We start from the raw sequence: 17,450 nt of genomic DNA on the forward strand, positions 1-17,450 counted from the left end.
ATATCTACGTTATTGCAGATACTAAACTATCATAGTGGGAACTCCCTTGCCATACAGATTAATATATATATATATATCTTTATATATCTATATAGCTGTAGTCAAAATAATACAAAATAATAGTACTAATAATTTTAATAGCCATTTATTGTATTCTTATTTAAGTAAAAAAAAAACAAAGGGCCTACTGATCGATTATAACATTTGCACATGCACACACGCACACACGCACTATTTATTTAGTGCCAATTTTAATGTACCTGGTTCTTGGTTATAGGCGGAGGCTCAAATAAATAAATAAAAATACGTCTTGCTTCCCATGTTGTCTACAAAGAAGTTTATACAATGGACCCTTGGGGTGGTCATGCTTGCGTATGCTTTTGGGCCAACAGATAGAAAAACTCTGGGCTCTCACAGTGACAGTCCTTCAGAGTACTACCCACCTGATTTCTATCCTAATGGCACTGATTTAGTCTTGCCAATGGGTTCGATTCGTTACTGGCTCATGGGTGACCCTAATGGTAAAAAAGTTGTCTTGATCCACGGAATCTCAACTGGAGCAGCCTGCTACATTTCTCTCTCCAAAATTCTGGTAAGATATTCAAGTATTTTTTCCTTTCTTTCCACACTTTCCATATATTCTCTTTCTTTACTTTACTTATCTATGTTTACTTTGATTACTTTATTTATAGGCTGATAAAGGACATTATGTTCTGTTGTTTGATCTCTGGGGAAGAGTAAGTCTAGTAATAATAAACCACAGCTTTATTCCAATGTGTTACTAACAGCTGTTTTATCTCCACAAAAAAAAGGGATATGCAGAAGCACCTCCACATTACTACGACGAAAGCCTATATACAACTCAGGTGGCTCTTGTACTACAAAAGGTTGGCTGGACATCTACCGATGTTGTAGGTGTCTCACTTGGAGGTAAACCAATAATTGCTGTCAGTGTACTCAAAATAAGAATCCACGAATTAACTATATACTATGCAAATTATATATATATATATACATTTACTAGGCGCTATTGCAACCTCGTTTGCTTCATTCTATCCAGAGATGGTGAATAAACTTGTCCTTATTGCACCAGCAGGACTAATGCATCGTGCCGATATTCCTATGTCAGGGAAAATTGTTGCCCACCCATTGCTTATGAGACTCTTTGAGCAAGGATGGATACAACCATTCGCTAGAAAGGCATTTAAACTCTTTATCGACAATTCTTCTCTTCGCAAAGAGCTTGCAGATGATCCGCTTGTCGACCAAATATCTTCAGTTGCTACTCACCAATTCATCCATCATCCTGGATTTATTCGGGCATTTCTAGGAACTCTTGCAGACTATCCGTTGAGTGGACTTGATGAAAGGTACAGGATCCTTGGAAATTACTCGAATATTCCAGTATTTGTCCTCTGGGGTGATAACGATAAGGTTCGTAGCTTTGGTGTATATCTTGAATTTTTGTTTGTTTGTTTGTTTGTTTGTTTATCTGTTTTTTTTTATAACCAACAACAAATTTCTTAATAACCTTTAGACCGTTCCATACAAGTACCATCATGTTCTGCAAAAATATGTACCTCATGCTCAGATATCACATTATAAAGGTGGAGGGCATGATATTTTATTGAGTCACCGAGATAGACTGAACTCAGAGATTTGCGACTTTTTGTCTTAATAATGCAAAATACAATATACACTACTCTCGACCCAACCTTCTTCTCTCTCTCTCTCTCTCTCTTTCTCGTCCCGTTTATCCTTCGTGACTTGTTTAAACATCCAAGTTAATTCTGTTGCCAAGCCGAGATTGTCTTGATTCGGAATGACATCATTACATTGGTGTTTGTTACTATGTTTGCTTAACATGGTCTCAGTGGAATGCCACTTGGGTGCCATGAAGATCAAGCAGGCAAATGTCAATCCTACTTACACAGAAACTACTGACCCTGGACCACCAGCCAGTCCCGAAAGTCTGCTAGTAGCCAACATCACATCCTTTATTCGAGTCGAGCTTCTCTGTGATATCGATCAAGTATTTTGTGGAAAAGTTATGGAATCTTTAACTTCAGCTGCTCGGGAGTTTTCCTTGGTCATAAATATCAAGAGTTCTATTGTGTATGTGGTTTTAATAGTAATAATAATAGTATGCCAAACACAAAAAACAAAAAAGAATAAGATTAAGGTCCATGATTCAACATGTGTATTGATAGAAGCTGTATGAAATATACTTTAGGATCCATACATCATATTATAGTTTCTGCAATACTGGCTGCAGTAATGAAACCTATGGCTGGGGAACACCTGCATCTCAGGTACGCCAAGAAATAAATAAAAATAAAAAACGGAAAATATATATAAATACAAACTTTATGCATACCTGACAGCTAAATAAAAAATGAGTAATTTTCCCCCCATCAATTTTGTATAAATGCACAGTTTACCCTTCCGTTCCAGAATGGGATAGTGGATCCAAACTATGTATACCCGCAAGCGTTAGCTAAACAGCTAGCTCCGTATGGCTTTACCTCTGCGTGGGCTGACTATGATATCGAGATGGAGATTAACCATGATCCATATCTAAATGCTGTCGATTATGACGATGCCTATGATGAAGGATGGAATGGTACAGGTGTTCCTCCTGGTGGAAAGTACTGGTTCAAGGTAAGATATATATATGGGTGTGTCGGTGATTATCATTATCATCAATTGGAATTATTAATCTTTTTGGTAAATAGAATAATGAAACATCTATAGGTGATGATCAGATTGATATGGAGTATCTATTGTTGCACGAAATCATTCATGGTGCTGGTTTTATTAGTTCGTGGGCTGCCTACTTCTCCAACCGCGCTTCTCCTTTCCAAACCATGTTGGCTGGTTTATTTCCGGACCTAGAGCTTAGATTAGTTACACCTAATCCATATTGGTATGTAAACCAGCAAGGCGGACCTACATATGTCACTGGGTTCCAACCGACAATGATATTCGACAAGTTTCTGACGGTGAATGGTTCTCGAGCAAATGAATTGTCCGTTCAGATTGACAGGGCAAACGGGTCCCTGGTAGACCTCGCATTCGAAATGGAAGACTTTTGTGTACAGGACAGCGATGCCTTTGTTGTCCACTTTATGAAGAGCTTTATTTATTCAGACATGTTTTTACCAGCGCGTCAATTGTGGAATATCATGAGCTATCCTAGTTCGATATATTTTTACTCTCCAGAACCAAACACTACCCAGACATCCGTGTACAACAATGACTCGTACCGATATATGGTTCTGGCAACAGGAACCGAGGCCCTTAACTCTGCGAGTGAGCAGTCTGATCGTCACTTCCGTACGAGTGCATCGATTTCCCATATCGATGCAATGTATGCATCGACGCCTGATTTTCTTATGACCGATATATTTATTACCGGACAAACGCTGGACTCCTTGGTGGAAGATGCGTATGATATGTTGGATGATCCGATTACCTACAATACATCGATATACAACTCCACCACACTCAATACTACCATAACTGTCAATGAGTATCGATCACCGATCGGACCAGGAATATTGCGAATGCTCGATGCTATGGGATATTCAACCATTCTAACAAACGATAACTACACATCATCAGTCAATTCGAGTGAAGCGGCGCGAAGGAAATCCGTGTGCGACGATGTTAATGATCGGGTGTCTATAGCTGAGCCAATAACTCTTTCTATAAACAATGGATATAAAGGAGGTACAAGTGTGTACGGAGGATTACTGTGGGTATCGATTACATTGGCAGTTATAGCAGCAGCACCTTGTTAATAATAATTATTACTATTATTTTTGATTGTAAATAAATAAATAAATATAATATAATATAATATCTGGCTACAGATTCTATCTGATTTTACGCATCAACAGCTTTATATATATGATACACTATGAAAACTTTCCAGGCAAAAATAAACGATATCCTTCATATTTCACTATCGATCGGACTGCTTTCTAATTATAACAGTCCTTCTATCAATAACCATGGTAAATGCATCAAGTCAAAAGCATATTCAGGTTCTTATATATATGATTTACTATTATGTTAGAACCTTTGAATCCAAAAGACTATATTGTGCAATACTAGAAATTATTCAATGCTTCCAAAAGAGCTATATACATAAAATATCCGGATCAATTCCACAAGAAAATGATCGAATTTAAAGATGGAGAAGTTATTACATATACGAATCCTACTCCATATAAGCGAACAGGTGTACTGAATCTTAGTAGAGCAAGTTGATAGCAGTATTCATTAAGAGGCCAATAACTAACATAAAAAATAAGAATATTATGATTTATACTGGTAAGAATTGGCCTCCCTTAAAGTATGATATAATTATGAATAAACTCTGCACAATAGATTATTCTAGCAATCGGCAAATAACCCGTGATACTAAAGCATAACATATTACTAATAGTATTAAGAAAAGTATAAACCATTATATTGCTTCTGCAGACATGAATCGATAATTTCACTATACATATCCAAGCACTTTATCTGTAGTCGAAAATGCCAAAACCAGCATGAGAATGTCATGGAACTTATCTGGCTTCGGAAGAAGACGTATATAACTAAGGTATATACAATTAATGCAAAATCATATGCTTTACGCTTTACATCGTCCCTCGTTTATCTTTAACCATTGTTAGTGGAGTTGATAATATCTATTCTTTTCTTGGTGTTTCTTGCTCATTTTTATTTATTTTTCTCATCAGTATACGCAATTGGGATCATTATTTTATTATAGGTTCGACTACCTTTATTCTAATCAAACATACTAACTAAAGAAATTAGTAATGATAACGATAATAAAAACAAAAAGTAAAATAGTACCTATTAAAAACGTCGTGTTTTTATAATTTTTTGTTATTTAACCGTGTAAATTCTCTCCTTTTCAAAAATTAATTCTAGCCAATAATTTTCTGTATTAAACATTTGTTAGCCTAAAATCCGTTAATCTCAAATTACTGAAACCCTCCTAAATATATAATATAGTATATTATATAATCATAAAATGCAAAAAAAATAGGGTTGCCCAATAGAAAATCACAGCATATACAAAGGCTCAACCATAAAATATTAGCAGAAACAAAACAAAGCGAGTTAATCAGAATTAATCAGAGCCAAGGTATTAAAATTGTGTTATGAGGTAACGTATTAATTGAAATGACCACATCGTTTAAAAGCATATAGGAAGAAAGTAATCTATTGATTTATGCACTCTAAAACCAGTAAGTAGCATATCGCAGTATACAAAATAGAATATACGTATCCAGCTTAATTTCTCTGCTGTTGTGGATTTAAAACGGAAGAACAATTGTAATTAGAATCGTATTAATATTATTTTTCTTTTGCCTTTTGCTTGGCTGCCAAGCGTATCCATACAATTCATGTAATATATTAAAGTATTACCCATTTTAATATATGCTGGTAAAAAGGGAGAAAGATAGACAGTAAAGGTGATACATGTGCATGAAAGAAAAGGTCAATTTAAATTTACTATGTTAGCAACAAGACCATGATGGCCGAATTCTAATGAAATACTCGAAGAATATATTGTGGTTATAAAGCTTGGGGTTTAGGCCAATTTATGGGTTAAAGCTTGGATTGACTGACATCCAAGTTCGGTGCTTTGATGTTGGAGGTATTGAGGGGTTTCTCTTAATAAATGATGAGAGAGAGAGAGAGAACCAGATTATAAATAATGCTAGACGATGTACCCGTACAAACTTGTCTAGGAAGAAAGATTATTGCTGTTATTATTGTAAAGTGCTGTGTAAAGGGGTTCTTTGATATCAAGTGTGTTAGGTTCGATAAACTTATCTATATCATTGATATATATATAAATACAAAGAAAAGACAATTCAATTGAAATATGAATAGGTTGGCCGTTTGGCTATTTACCAATAGTAGTCCATTGATAGCTTTCTAATGAAATTATCTTGATTGTAAATAACGAGTTCATATACATAGATATGACTGTTTATGTACTGTAAAATAATAATAATAATGTTTAGCACAAGTTTCCAAAGAATCATAGAATCACATAATCAAGATAGTCTTTTATTTATTTATCTATCACTGTACCCTACAATATGCAGAACATCATGCCTTTCTTCCAAGTCATACAGACAAGTTAAAAGAACAAGCTACTTATATTTGCAAAATTCTGGTAATCTGTTGAGCGATTGGTCCTTACCCCCAAAAAAATATCCAAAAAAAAGACTGAATTGATGAGGTTAAAGACACACTTTTTATTTATTTATTTTCATAGCTTAGACTAGAAAATTAACCTACACTTCCAATGGACAGAGAGAGAGAAAAGGAAGTTATCAGTCAAAGCTGAGTTAGGTAAGCAGATATTCAGACTTTCTATTTTACGAATAATATTTCTGGAATCCAATAAATAATATATGCCACTTTAGATGGAATATGGAATGTGGGATTTTTCTTGCTTTTTTTTTTTTTTTTTTTTTTTTTTACTTATATTTTACCCTGAAGCCAACCCAGCCAAAGACTCCCCCCAACGATCTAGAACCCAGCCACAGCAAGTCAAAAATTTTTTGAGTTCGTGGCGGGCTATATTTTCTTCCCCAAAGCCTTTATCAACCCTCCTTCCCTTCTCGCTTGTTCGCTTCTCTTCCTATGGATCAGCAAACAGGTGCGACCCTCATCTCTCATTTCGTTTCGAAAAAATAACTAACCTATTTCATAACAGCTTCCGGCGTAGAAATCAAGAACAAGCTCGGATCCTTCACTGCACCTACTCCCCAGAACACACCTATTAATCCTGCCCCCATCGCCTCCAACTACCGTCCCACCGTAACGACTATTTCAGAAGACATGGAGACTATTACTACCCCCGGTAAGCTACAAATAAATAATAGCAACAACAACAAAAAAATAGCAATAGCAATAGACATAAAACTAACTCTACAATAGGTGCCTCTGGTCAGGCCTCTGCTCTCAGCGGTGCCTTCACTGGCAACCCTGCTCTTATCAGCATGCTCCAGGGCAAGCTTGGCAACCTTGTTGGTCGTCCCTCAGGTTATATTGACTCTCTCCCTGCCCAGGTCAAGCGTCGCATTAATGGCCTCAAGTACTTCCAGTCCAAGCACGGTGAATTGGAACACAAGTTCCAGGAAGAAGTCCTTGCCCTTGAGAAGAAGTACCTTGAGTTGTACCGCCCCCTCTACGAGAAGCGTGCTGAAGTAATCAGCGGCAAGTACGAGCCCACCCCTGAGCAAATCGCCATCGGTGAGAAGGTCGACGAAGAAGACGAAGATGAGGAGGAGGACGATAAGAAGAAGGATGAAGAGGAAGATGAGAAGGACGAGGAGGATATTGTTGGTATCCCCGAGTTCTGGCTCACTCTCTTGAAGAACCACCCCCAGATTGCCGAGACCATCACTGAGAGTGACGAGGAGGTCTTGAAGCACTTGGTCGATGTCCGCATGTCGTACATGGAAAACCCTGGCTTCAAGCTCGACTTTGAGTTCTCTCCCAACGCCTTCTTCACCGAGAAGATCCTCAGCAAGGTCTACTACTACCAGGACCACGCCTACGGTGGTGACTTTGTCTACGACCACGCCGAAGGTTGCGAAATTCACTGGAACGAAGGCAAGAACCTTACAGTCACTGTTGAGACCAAGAAGCAGCGTCACAAGGGTACAAACAAGACTCGTGTAGTCAAGCGTACCGTCCCCGCCGACTCCTTCTTCCTTTTCTTCAGCCCACCTGCCTTCCCTGGTGAGGAAGAAGAGCTCGATGAAGAAGAAGCCGAAGGTCTCGACGCCAAGCTCGAGGCTGATTACGAGATGGGTGAAGAGTTCAAGGATAAGATTATTCCCCGTGCCGTCGATTACTTCACCGGCAAGGCACTCGAATACGAAGACTTTGAAGGTGACGATGAGTTTGACGAAGACTTTTACGATGAGGATGAAGATGAGGAAGATGATGACGATGAGGAAGACGATGATGAGGAAGATGATGACAGTGGTGTAAGTTGACTTTATATTTTTGAAACATCCTATGCAGACACATACATATTATTTTACATATATTAATACCTCTTTCTTTTTTTTTCTTTAAAAAAATTATAGCACCCTGCCAAGGGCGATAACACTCCCGAGTGCAAGCAATCTTAAGCGTCTTTTTTTCTTTTTCACAACTCCTTTCTCCACCTACTTCAATCACTTTCTTTTGCCCTAAAGGCTACCTAGAACAGAAACCCTAATGAGCCTTTTTCCCCGTGTTTCTCTCTTTCTCTCTTATCTCTCCATCTCTCTTTTTTTTGCTCCTCTGTTTTTCTCCTATATTCTTTCAAAAATAAACATACAAAAGATACAGCAGTGCGAAATTTGGTTATTAAAATGTATATATTTCTTCTATACATTGCTGTTAAAATATGCTTTGTTTCATAGACAATAAAGCCAAAGAAAAAGAGGTGGATTGTATGGTGAAATTGGAACAATGGTTTAAAAAGTGGCTTTGCGGTCTCACTTTTTGACCAGAAATAGGCTGCCGGGCGTATCTTACCCAATAAATCCTCTCCCCCAGCCCTATTTAAACCTCATGACGTCTCTCTCTCCTCTCCTCTCCTCTCTCTCTTACCCGCGCGTACCCACATGGTTCAGTAGCCGTTATGGCGCCATCAGTACAACATTATTTTCAAGCCATTGTAAACTCCTTTGGCGGGATTGGCACAGTCTGTGTCGTGTTTGATACCCTCGGATCCCACACCGTTTATGATCTAAAACTACGTCTAGCACAGACGACCTCTATAGCTGTTGGACAACAACGTATCACAACTGTAGGCGGCCACCTCCTAACAGATTCTCATGTCTTATTCGCTGATCTCCAAGGACCAGCAATCTTTAATCTATCTGTCTCTCTAAGAGGTGGCAGAAGCGCAATATTACCTGATCCTACATCATTCATTCAAGAAGACGAATTATTAGAGTAAGAATATATTATATGCATCTACTTTACATGTATACATAATGCATTTAATTATCGTAATCACATTCAAATTCGAATACTATTCCCAATTGTAGGCATCCTGAAAAGAAGTGTCGATTAAACGAACCCACCTCCCTTCCTCTACGATTGCACTGCACAGCTGAATCTTCGTCTCAATCCAAAAAGATTAACGAACGACCTACAAACACACCCGAAAAGACAAAGGGAAAGGAAAGAGAAACAAGAAAACGGAAACAAAGGGAATAGAAGCCTGTTTTCTATCATTTCTCCTTACCATTATTAATGTACATAGCACACAAACACAACATGCATTTAACATCTTCATCTTCTTTACTCTGTCTGTCTGTCTGTCTTTCTAAAAGTGGATATATAACAAACGCATTTTTTCTTCTTCTTACAGACTTAACACTGTGTACCCTTCTTTCTTTTTTATACATATATTTTCACTCTTATTTTTCATTTCATTTTTTCTTTAATTATGTTGAACATGGCAATGAATACACAGGTAATTCATATTTTGCCTTTCTCTCTCTTTTTTTTTATTCAACTTCCTTTGGAATCACCAGTGCACTACTCTGCCATCCACCAAACCCAATGCCAAATACAAATTTGTCATTTAAGGCGCTCACTTTTTTTGGGTGATGAATATCTTGTCGTCTTGCGCCGTGTCCCAAAGCGCCAGAGCTATAACTCCCCCAAGTATATAAGCTACCCGCTGTAGTCAATGCGCCTGTGTGATAACTAAAAAAAAATAAAAAATAAATATATATATAAACATATCAGTTATTAGAATCTTAAATTACAAACTCCAATATATATATATACTTACTCGCCAAAGGACACATTGCAAATGTTACTTCCAATCCAATGGATCTTGACATTTGAATTCTCACTAGTCCTAGCACGACTAGTACGACGAACACCTCTATTAATTCGTGAAATAAAATGAAAGTGTTGTGGTTGATGAGGATCTACATTGTTTTCTTCCTCTTCTTCTTCTTCATCGCTATTGGTCTCGGGCTCATCTTCCTTGTATTCTTCGAGTGTATATTCTCCAGAATAATCAGTATCTTGGTTACCAAGCAATACTCTGCCAGGGGTGGTATACACAGCAAACTGCCTGAATGCTCCACTGACGAATCTCTGGACGGTATTTCCGCGATCATTTAGCTCCTTTGAGGTGGCACTGAAAGGTGCCAGCAGAGTTGTGTAGGTGGCGGGTGTGTTTTGAAGTTCGTCTAGTCTACGAAGTTCGATCTTAAACACTTTTCCAAACAGTGAAAGTGCGATCATCGAAGACTCTAATCCAGCCACTTGTACTATTCTGTCTCCCTCTTCTATAGCCTCAGAAACGGCATTATTCTGAGTCCGAACAGCATCTTCGCGTAAAGAGTCTAGTGAGAAGCTGACTCCTTGCCATAATGTTTCTTGTTCGTGAACCTCGTTTTCGGATCGAGTAGGTGTAGGAAGGTCCACGATGCAAACAACTCCTTTGCATGTCAATGCCAACGATCCGCGCCATGTAGCGGAAACCTGAACCAATTTGTCGACAAAAACCACCTTTTTTGGTGTCCACAAGTTGTCCCAATGCCAGAGAACGGTAGGGTTTCTCTCCATTGCTACGGCGTGTGAACGCCCGCATGCCAAAGAAGTGATGCAGATATCTTGTGGAAGATTGACCAATGTTGGCTCAGAGACTATTTTGAATGCAAGAGTACCGCGGGCCTCCCATTCACTATCCATCTATTGGTACAAGTCAGAATTGTTCCGATACAAATATACATATATATATGTATATATATAGCTTGATTCATTTCGGGAAATCTATTAGTAATTCCAACTTACAGTACCCCACATCCAAACCTTTCCATGTTTAGACAGGCAATGGAAAGACCAACCACCAGACGCAATAGACACAACTCCTTTTCCTCTCAGAAACGTTAACTCTTTGGGTTCAGTCACCCTATCAATGCTTTACTAAACCTTTTGCACATAAAATAAGAAGAGAAAAAAAAATTGACTTACGACATGGATAAGCGCTGCCAATGATTTCCTCTTGGAGGACCAAAACCAAGCCGACCATCACCATTCTCTCCCCATGTATATACCGCACTGTGTTCTAACTGTCCGTAGAGTGCTTTCCAGCCTTTATTTCGATAGCTGACATCGTGTGAAAGATTGTAATCGTCAAATACTAGATTGCGCCAGAGATATTCGTCATTACATAGCTGAAAAAAGTGACGAGAAGTTTGTGACAGTCGAGTAAGAGAAACAGCATCTAGCAGTGGTAATATAACCTGCTGCCACACTGTCCATGGTAATTCTTGAATGAGCATAGATTAACACAAATTAAACAAAAAAAGGATAAAGACGAGAATCAAAGAGAGAGGGAGAGAGGGAGAAAAAAAATAGCGACAACAGTAGCAACAGCAATACTATTAATGATACGTCAGCCTATAAAGATAATAATAATAATTGTAGTAGTGGTGGTGGTGGTGGTGGTGGTAGTAGTAGTAGTAGTAGTAGTTTGCCTTATCTCGTGATTTTAGACCTGCATAAGAGGCGTACGACATGAACTGGTCAAAATGACGAATTTTTGTTTTTTTTTTTGTTTTTCATTTTGAAAGTATATTATATAGATAAAGAAGTATATTATATATAAATATATATAGACGAAAGCAAACAAATAAATAGATGCATATATACAACGACGTGATCGTAAAAAGAAATAACAATGAGAATTAATGAGTGTCTTCGGGTAGCGCGTCGTATTTTTCTTGAAGCTGGGCAATCCTTGGCCGTGTTTTGGATTCTAAAAGACAACGTATTGTAAGATCTGCGGTGTGTTTGAGTAGATCTGTGTAAGCATGGGTATAGCCTTCAATAGCCTCTCGTGCAGTGATACGATCGCCAGAGTAATACGGGGATCCTCGTGAATCCTCTGCATAGTTAATCTAATAAATAAATAAATACATAAATAAATAAATAAATAAAATAAAATAAAATAAAATAAAATAAAATAAAATAAAATAAAATAAAATAAAATAAAATAAAATAAAATAAAATAAAATAAAATAAAAGGACATGGACGACAACAATCAGCTTTTAATTTAATTTAATTTAATTTAATTTATTTATTTATTTATTTATTATTATTATTATTATTATTATTATTATTTTGAATTTTACAAGTGTTATATACCTCATCCAAGGCTAGTGCAAACAAGTCATCAAGATGTCCTGTCTCGGGTGGAGGTGTGTCTGGAATCGGATTAGGAGTTCGTTTGGACAGACGACGGAGAAAAACATGGGAGTATACAGGTTCAATATCCAAATTCTTTTCGTTGGAGAACAAGCGTTTCTTGGACCGTCCAAATGTAGGTGGAGGTGTAGAAGGTGTAGAAAGCTCTGAGCAGGTACTGCTTTGAGATCCTCGTCGGCTTTGAATGTCTCGTGTGAACCAAGTGAAAAAGGTACTCCACTTGGATTTTGAAGGTCGACTGAGTGGCATCTGAAAGTAAGGTGAAGAAAAAGAAGAAGAAAAAAAAGGAGGATAATAATAATAAAAAAGCTTTGGGTTATTTATACTATTTACCAGGAGAAAGATATAGAAGAACGTCAGACAAGCATCCATACAACAAAAAACAACAACAACAACAACAAAACAACAACAACAGGAGGCAAGGAGGGAGGATAGGGGAAGAACATAAGTAAAAAGGCATTCTTGCAGGGGACCAGTGTCGCATGAATGGGTTGAATACGATATAAAGAGCAAGGCATTGTATGTTGCTTGAAGACGAGCATAAAAAAAGAGTACTTGAAACTAAAGGGGTGCTCTCTACAAAGGGGATATATGGACCACAGAGTCCATCTTCATCAGCCTCTCCGTCTTAGATTTCAAACTGCCTTATAATGCCACCCCGTGAGAAGCACAGGAAGAGGTTGTTCTCCTGCATCGTAGAGGTACACAGTTCATGCGAACTTCTCTATTGGTAAATCTTCTTTTTCACTCTGATATCCAAAGCAATATTGATATTAGACTAGGATCACACTCGTTGACGTAATCACTTTATTGGCTGTCTAGTAAAGAAGCGTATTTGGAGATGTATCTTTTGGATACCATATCTGGGTCTGTACTTCTTGGTCCTGCTGTCTCTTGAGACCTGTGTACTACATAAAAGCTATGGTATGCCTTGTCATGTTTAAACATTCAGTAATCCTGTTTTTCCTTATAATAATAAAAGAAACAAACGGCTTGTGAATATACCTAAGCGTACACATATGCGTATATATCTACATACACAATAAGATGCACCTGATCCTTGCATAGCAAATGTGGCGTCCCAAATGCATGTCAGGCTTGATAGCCGCAACCACAAGGACCTGCATAGCTGATACCATGGATACTTGGCCAAGTGAAAAAAAAAACAAAATCAATACTCATTTAAGTCACCTCCTAGTAAAGATAGTAATATTCATACAAGTAATATTCATTATTTATGTATATATGAATATATCTATATATCTATATATCTATATATGTATCTATACGTCGGTTCGGAACTTACTTGTCCGCGCCTAAAGGAGAGATATCCCTCTGGCCCTTCTTTTAAAAAAATAAAAATAAAATAAAAATAAATGTCACTGACAATCGTACTCTCTAATACATCGGAATATATTGTCTTCCGCGCATATCTACAAAGCATACAAGTCTTCTGACAGTATGCCGGAAGTACAGACTTCGGGTGGAATCCCGTCCAACCTCCGTGCCACCTGTTAGCGATTGCGACAAGACAGAGGAGGCGACTGGAAGAAGAGACAGGTTATGTATATCAGTAGTCAAGCTTACTTTTTTCTTTCTTTCTCAAAGACCATAGGATTATACTAGTCATTCTGATCATTTGCAAAAAAAAATATGTAGGTTTTGTATCAGCATTAAAAGACTTTCTCCGTTTTTATAGAGTGGCTTTTGAAATTATTACTATTATATATATATATTAAGATAAAAGGATAGTATTTTAGACTTTAATGCAATTCAAGCTATTTGTCAATACAAAAAAAAATGTAGTAATGGCGATCTATTCTGTTGGTTCTTATCAAAGCATGAAGCATGAAGCATGAAGCATAAACATACATCTACTCTATTGGCATCACAGCTTGATTCTTGTATATACAGAAATGAATATAAGTACAAAAAGTAGATTATTACCTGTTCTATTAATTTCAGTATATATACATATACAGATTAATATTAATATTAATATTAATTGAAAATAAGAATAGCTCTTTAATCATATATTTCTGCTATATATTTTACGCATGTATGGCCAAAAGTAAATAAAGATAACTATAATTATTTATTACCCCTTGGATTCTAAGTTGAACGCGTATTAAGATATCGCAGGAATGACCCTACCAAACTATAACACTTTATTAATCACTCAGTAATATCATTATGAGTCTAAATGCACCAAGATTATATACATGTATTTTGAAGACTATCTTATAAAAACTAGAAATCATCAAGTATACCTCTATAATGAACGGGTCTTTATCAAGTACTAGTTCTAGTATTTAATTCCATAAAATGCCAGATAATTAATCTTGAATATTAATGCATTCATGATCTTTAATTGAGTGTTCTAAATATTGTACATTGTTATTACTATTATAATTATAATCTAAGCTTTTAAACTATAGGACATATCCATATAAATTTCCTTATTCTTCAGAGACAGGTACAAAGTCTATATTACACGTAGAATGTATTATAGCCAGTAAGACATTAAGCATCTAAAATAAACTATACCTTTATACATCTGTATTATACTAACGTTCTTAAAAATTCTAGAAAGGTAAGTACTCTAGCATAATATACAGAGGGATAAATAAAAAGAAACCCATCAGAGCTGCTTGAAATCTCGACGTAATGATACAATAGTTTTTCCGAGATTCTAGATAAAGATTGTTTTCCTAATTACCTTGACTCTACCTATAAAAGTCACATACATGAAAACATTGACATGATAAAAAGAAACCATCTTTATCCAATTTAGCTTGATATTATCCAACATATATATATATATATATGTGTGTGTGTGTGTATATAGTATCTCACTCATAGAGATACCTTAATATTATATTTCATCAGGGCTACATTGAGAATGTCAGAATTAAGTGATGCAGAAAGACTTTGCTACCTAAGCATCCTAGTTTAAAAGAGGTATAAATACCGTCATATTAACATTAATATGTGTTGTATAGATCATTATACACTCCTACCTTGTTGTGTAAATGAAGGTTGAAATAAGAAAGGTACAATGCTGTCATATTCTTATTTTACATTTCTTTTCATCCCTCTCTATCGTTCTTTCTTTTATATTACAGGAAAGTCAATTTTTTTTCACACAGATCATATTCTCAAGCAATATTGTCAAATAGAAAGCCTTGGGGTTTTTCAAGCTTAAAAGCAATTTTGTTATCACTGTGATGATTATAGTTCCAATTATCAAACATAGTTACTATTATTATTACTATTGAATATTATTCTGCAAAAAAAAAATTCCCCTGCCAAGCTTCTTTTGGATACTGATTCTGAGAATCGATCAAAGCCATTAGAGCAACACTCCTAGTTCTCTAGAGACTGCAGGGAGATAGTTCGTGTATCAGAGCAGGACAATGATAACTGTACAGCCCATCTGTTAATTACGCAAATTATCATATGCTTGCAGTTTGAATTTGTTCTCCTTAATTCCAGTAATAACAAGCACAATAATGAGTTTGGATATAGAGACACCTAATCATAAAAGAAAGAACGAAAGAAAAGGTTGATATTCAATATAAAGAAATATCATTCCTCAACAGGTAAAATGTCTTAATTGATATATAACCTTGGTTCAAAAACTTCTTTGTGATTAGACAATTAAACACATATGAAAATGATAAATGAATTAAGATAAAACCCTCCCTGACTTGACACGCTGTGAATTCCGATCATTGTGCAGAGAAGAGAAGAATAAAAAAAAGATTACTTAGGTGATAAACTGGCCTCTTGTTATATACATAATATATATATATATATATAATCACAAACGAAAAGACCAAAAAAAAACAAAAGACAGGTCTTAACAGAAAGCTTTATTAAAACAAGCCATTCTTTAGATCTGGTATGGTATCTCTATAGAGCTTGTAGCTCAAAAAATAAATAAATCAAAAAGGAGAACGTACAAAAGTAGGGCTAATGAATAACATAATATGTATATATATATACATTTAAAGTCTACCTCCTGGAAGGATGTTGAGAAATATTTGTAAGCTTAAAAGTGAGTGGCAAAAGAAATGTTAGAGGTATGTTAATGTACAGTGCGTTAATGCACAGTATGATGCCGAGCAGTGCAGAGCTGTAGAGCCACCTTGTTTGTACGGATAGAACAAATAAAAAGGGTTATAAAAGTATGTTAATGTATTGAGATTTCCGGACCTGGAACGGACCAACATATTCCGGTCCGGAAAATACTCAAAAGTTTTAAATATAAATTATTATTATAATAATAATATTAAGATTCTTGTCAGCTTTTGAGCATTGTATAGATGATCGATTGTGTAGATAATAAAAGATACCATTCAGTTTATTGTTTCTTGATATATTTCTATGGTTTTTGGACGAGATATTGTACAAGGAAATAGAATGAATATTATGAATGAATATATGAATAAGGGGAAAAGGAGTAATAGAGGGGGAAAGGGAGAGAAGGAAAGGAAGAAAATCTATGCTTTGTTTGATTTTGATTTTGATTTTTTTTTTACTTTGATAATATTCTCTCATAATATTAATTTTTGCCAGTAAATTTGAACGGTGTTTCATCACATCTAACTGGTCGCGACGCCCGATAATCCCCATAGGCAGGTGGAGGGAGTGCGTACGCTGATTTGGCCAGGTTTGGGTCTTCGTTGAGTACAATTGTAGGAACACCCAAGGGGTTACGTATCATAGATTGCATGGGCTTGAACGATGGCTGGCGTACAGAGCTTGGACGGACAATCGTCTCTGCCATGACAGACAATGGCCGAACCTTTTGCTGGAATCCGTCTATCTTCCAATCTGAAAGTGGAGGCAGTTGGCCAGCCGTGCGTGCCTGGCCATCCTTCAGACCCCAGCTGGGCTGTCGGTTACTACCCGTGTGCACTTGTTTGAGGGTTGAGGGTCGCATAGCCTCTAGTTGAGATGCCGTAACAAACTGGACCTGCTCCTGCTGGCGAGGACCTGTCATCCTGTGAATAAGGTAGACGAGGGCAAGGAGAGCGATGAAGAAGAGGATAACAATCATCACGACAAAGAGGATTTCATCGGTGGAAGCCATTGTGAAAAATTGGAGAAGAGAAACAAAAAAAAAAGTGAAGGGGAAGGTCTGAAAGGATGATTGAAAAGAAAG

General features: G+C 36.7%; 7 protein-coding genes across 7 annotated transcripts; 4 read left to right on the forward strand and 3 right to left on the reverse strand.

The window, feature by feature from the left end:
- Positions 1-324: 324 nt before the first annotated feature.
- PHYBLDRAFT_125170 (hypothetical protein) lies at positions 325-2,893 on the forward strand. The gene is made up of 8 exons (XM_018429034.1): positions 325-592; positions 693-737; positions 813-930; positions 1,025-1,434; positions 1,538-2,115; positions 2,234-2,312; positions 2,437-2,661; positions 2,736-2,893. Exons 1-5 carry the CDS (start codon positions 365-367, stop codon positions 1,676-1,678), a joined length of 942 nt encoding a protein of 313 aa, XP_018290801.1. The 5' UTR covers positions 325-364; the 3' UTR covers positions 1,679-2,115; positions 2,234-2,312; positions 2,437-2,661; positions 2,736-2,893.
- A 3,878-nt stretch (positions 2,894-6,771) lies between these two features.
- PHYBLDRAFT_89747 (hypothetical protein) lies at positions 6,772-8,006 on the forward strand (the record flags this gene model as incomplete). Its single annotated transcript, XM_018443734.1, has 2 exons — positions 6,772-6,901; positions 6,979-8,006. Coding segments are annotated over 2 exons (1,158 nt in total), but the record flags the coding sequence as incomplete, so codon positions are not given.
- Positions 8,007-8,680: 674 nt separating this feature from the next.
- PHYBLDRAFT_169024 (hypothetical protein) lies at positions 8,681-9,264 on the forward strand (the record flags this gene model as incomplete). Its single annotated transcript, XM_018435992.1, has 2 exons — positions 8,681-8,997; positions 9,093-9,264. The coding sequence occupies 2 exons, from the start codon at positions 8,681-8,683 to the stop codon at positions 9,262-9,264; spliced, it is 489 nt and encodes a 162-aa protein (XP_018290803.1).
- A 232-nt stretch (positions 9,265-9,496) lies between these two features.
- On the reverse strand, positions 9,497-11,437 carry PHYBLDRAFT_187167 (hypothetical protein). The gene is made up of 4 exons (XM_018439340.1): positions 11,044-11,437; positions 10,864-10,981; positions 9,848-10,761; positions 9,497-9,759 (listed from the first exon to the last, which is right to left on the reverse strand). The coding sequence occupies exons 1-4, from the start codon at positions 11,352-11,354 to the stop codon at positions 9,558-9,560; spliced, it is 1,545 nt and encodes a 514-aa protein (XP_018290804.1). The 5' UTR covers positions 11,355-11,437; the 3' UTR covers positions 9,497-9,557.
- A 322-nt stretch (positions 11,438-11,759) lies between these two features.
- Positions 11,760-12,529, reverse strand: PHYBLDRAFT_146086 (hypothetical protein; the record flags this gene model as incomplete). The annotated part of the gene is made up of 2 exons (XM_018431595.1): positions 11,760-11,972; positions 12,221-12,529. 2 exons carry the CDS (start codon positions 12,527-12,529, stop codon positions 11,760-11,762), a joined length of 522 nt encoding a protein of 173 aa, XP_018290805.1.
- A 1,808-nt stretch (positions 12,530-14,337) lies between these two features.
- PHYBLDRAFT_169027 (hypothetical protein) lies at positions 14,338-16,608 on the forward strand (the record flags this gene model as incomplete). The annotated part of the gene is made up of 7 exons (XM_018435993.1): positions 14,338-14,351; positions 14,719-14,795; positions 14,870-14,873; positions 15,143-15,230; positions 15,809-15,882; positions 16,297-16,340; positions 16,580-16,608. The coding sequence occupies 7 exons, from the start codon at positions 14,338-14,340 to the stop codon at positions 16,606-16,608; spliced, it is 330 nt and encodes a 109-aa protein (XP_018290806.1).
- A 14-nt stretch (positions 16,609-16,622) lies between these two features.
- On the reverse strand, positions 16,623-17,378 carry PHYBLDRAFT_181607 (hypothetical protein; the record flags this gene model as incomplete). Its single annotated transcript, XM_018438499.1, has 1 exon — positions 16,623-17,378. The coding sequence occupies one exon, from the start codon at positions 17,376-17,378 to the stop codon at positions 16,848-16,850; it is 531 nt and encodes a 176-aa protein (XP_018290807.1). The 3' UTR covers positions 16,623-16,847.
- Between the last annotated feature and the right edge of the window lie 72 nt (positions 17,379-17,450).

This window comes from Phycomyces blakesleeanus, assembly GCF_001638985.1.
Source record: "Phycomyces blakesleeanus NRRL 1555(-) unplaced genomic scaffold PHYBLscaffold_12, whole genome shotgun sequence".
NCBI lineage: Eukaryota > Fungi > Mucoromycota > Mucoromycetes > Mucorales > Phycomycetaceae > Phycomyces > Phycomyces blakesleeanus.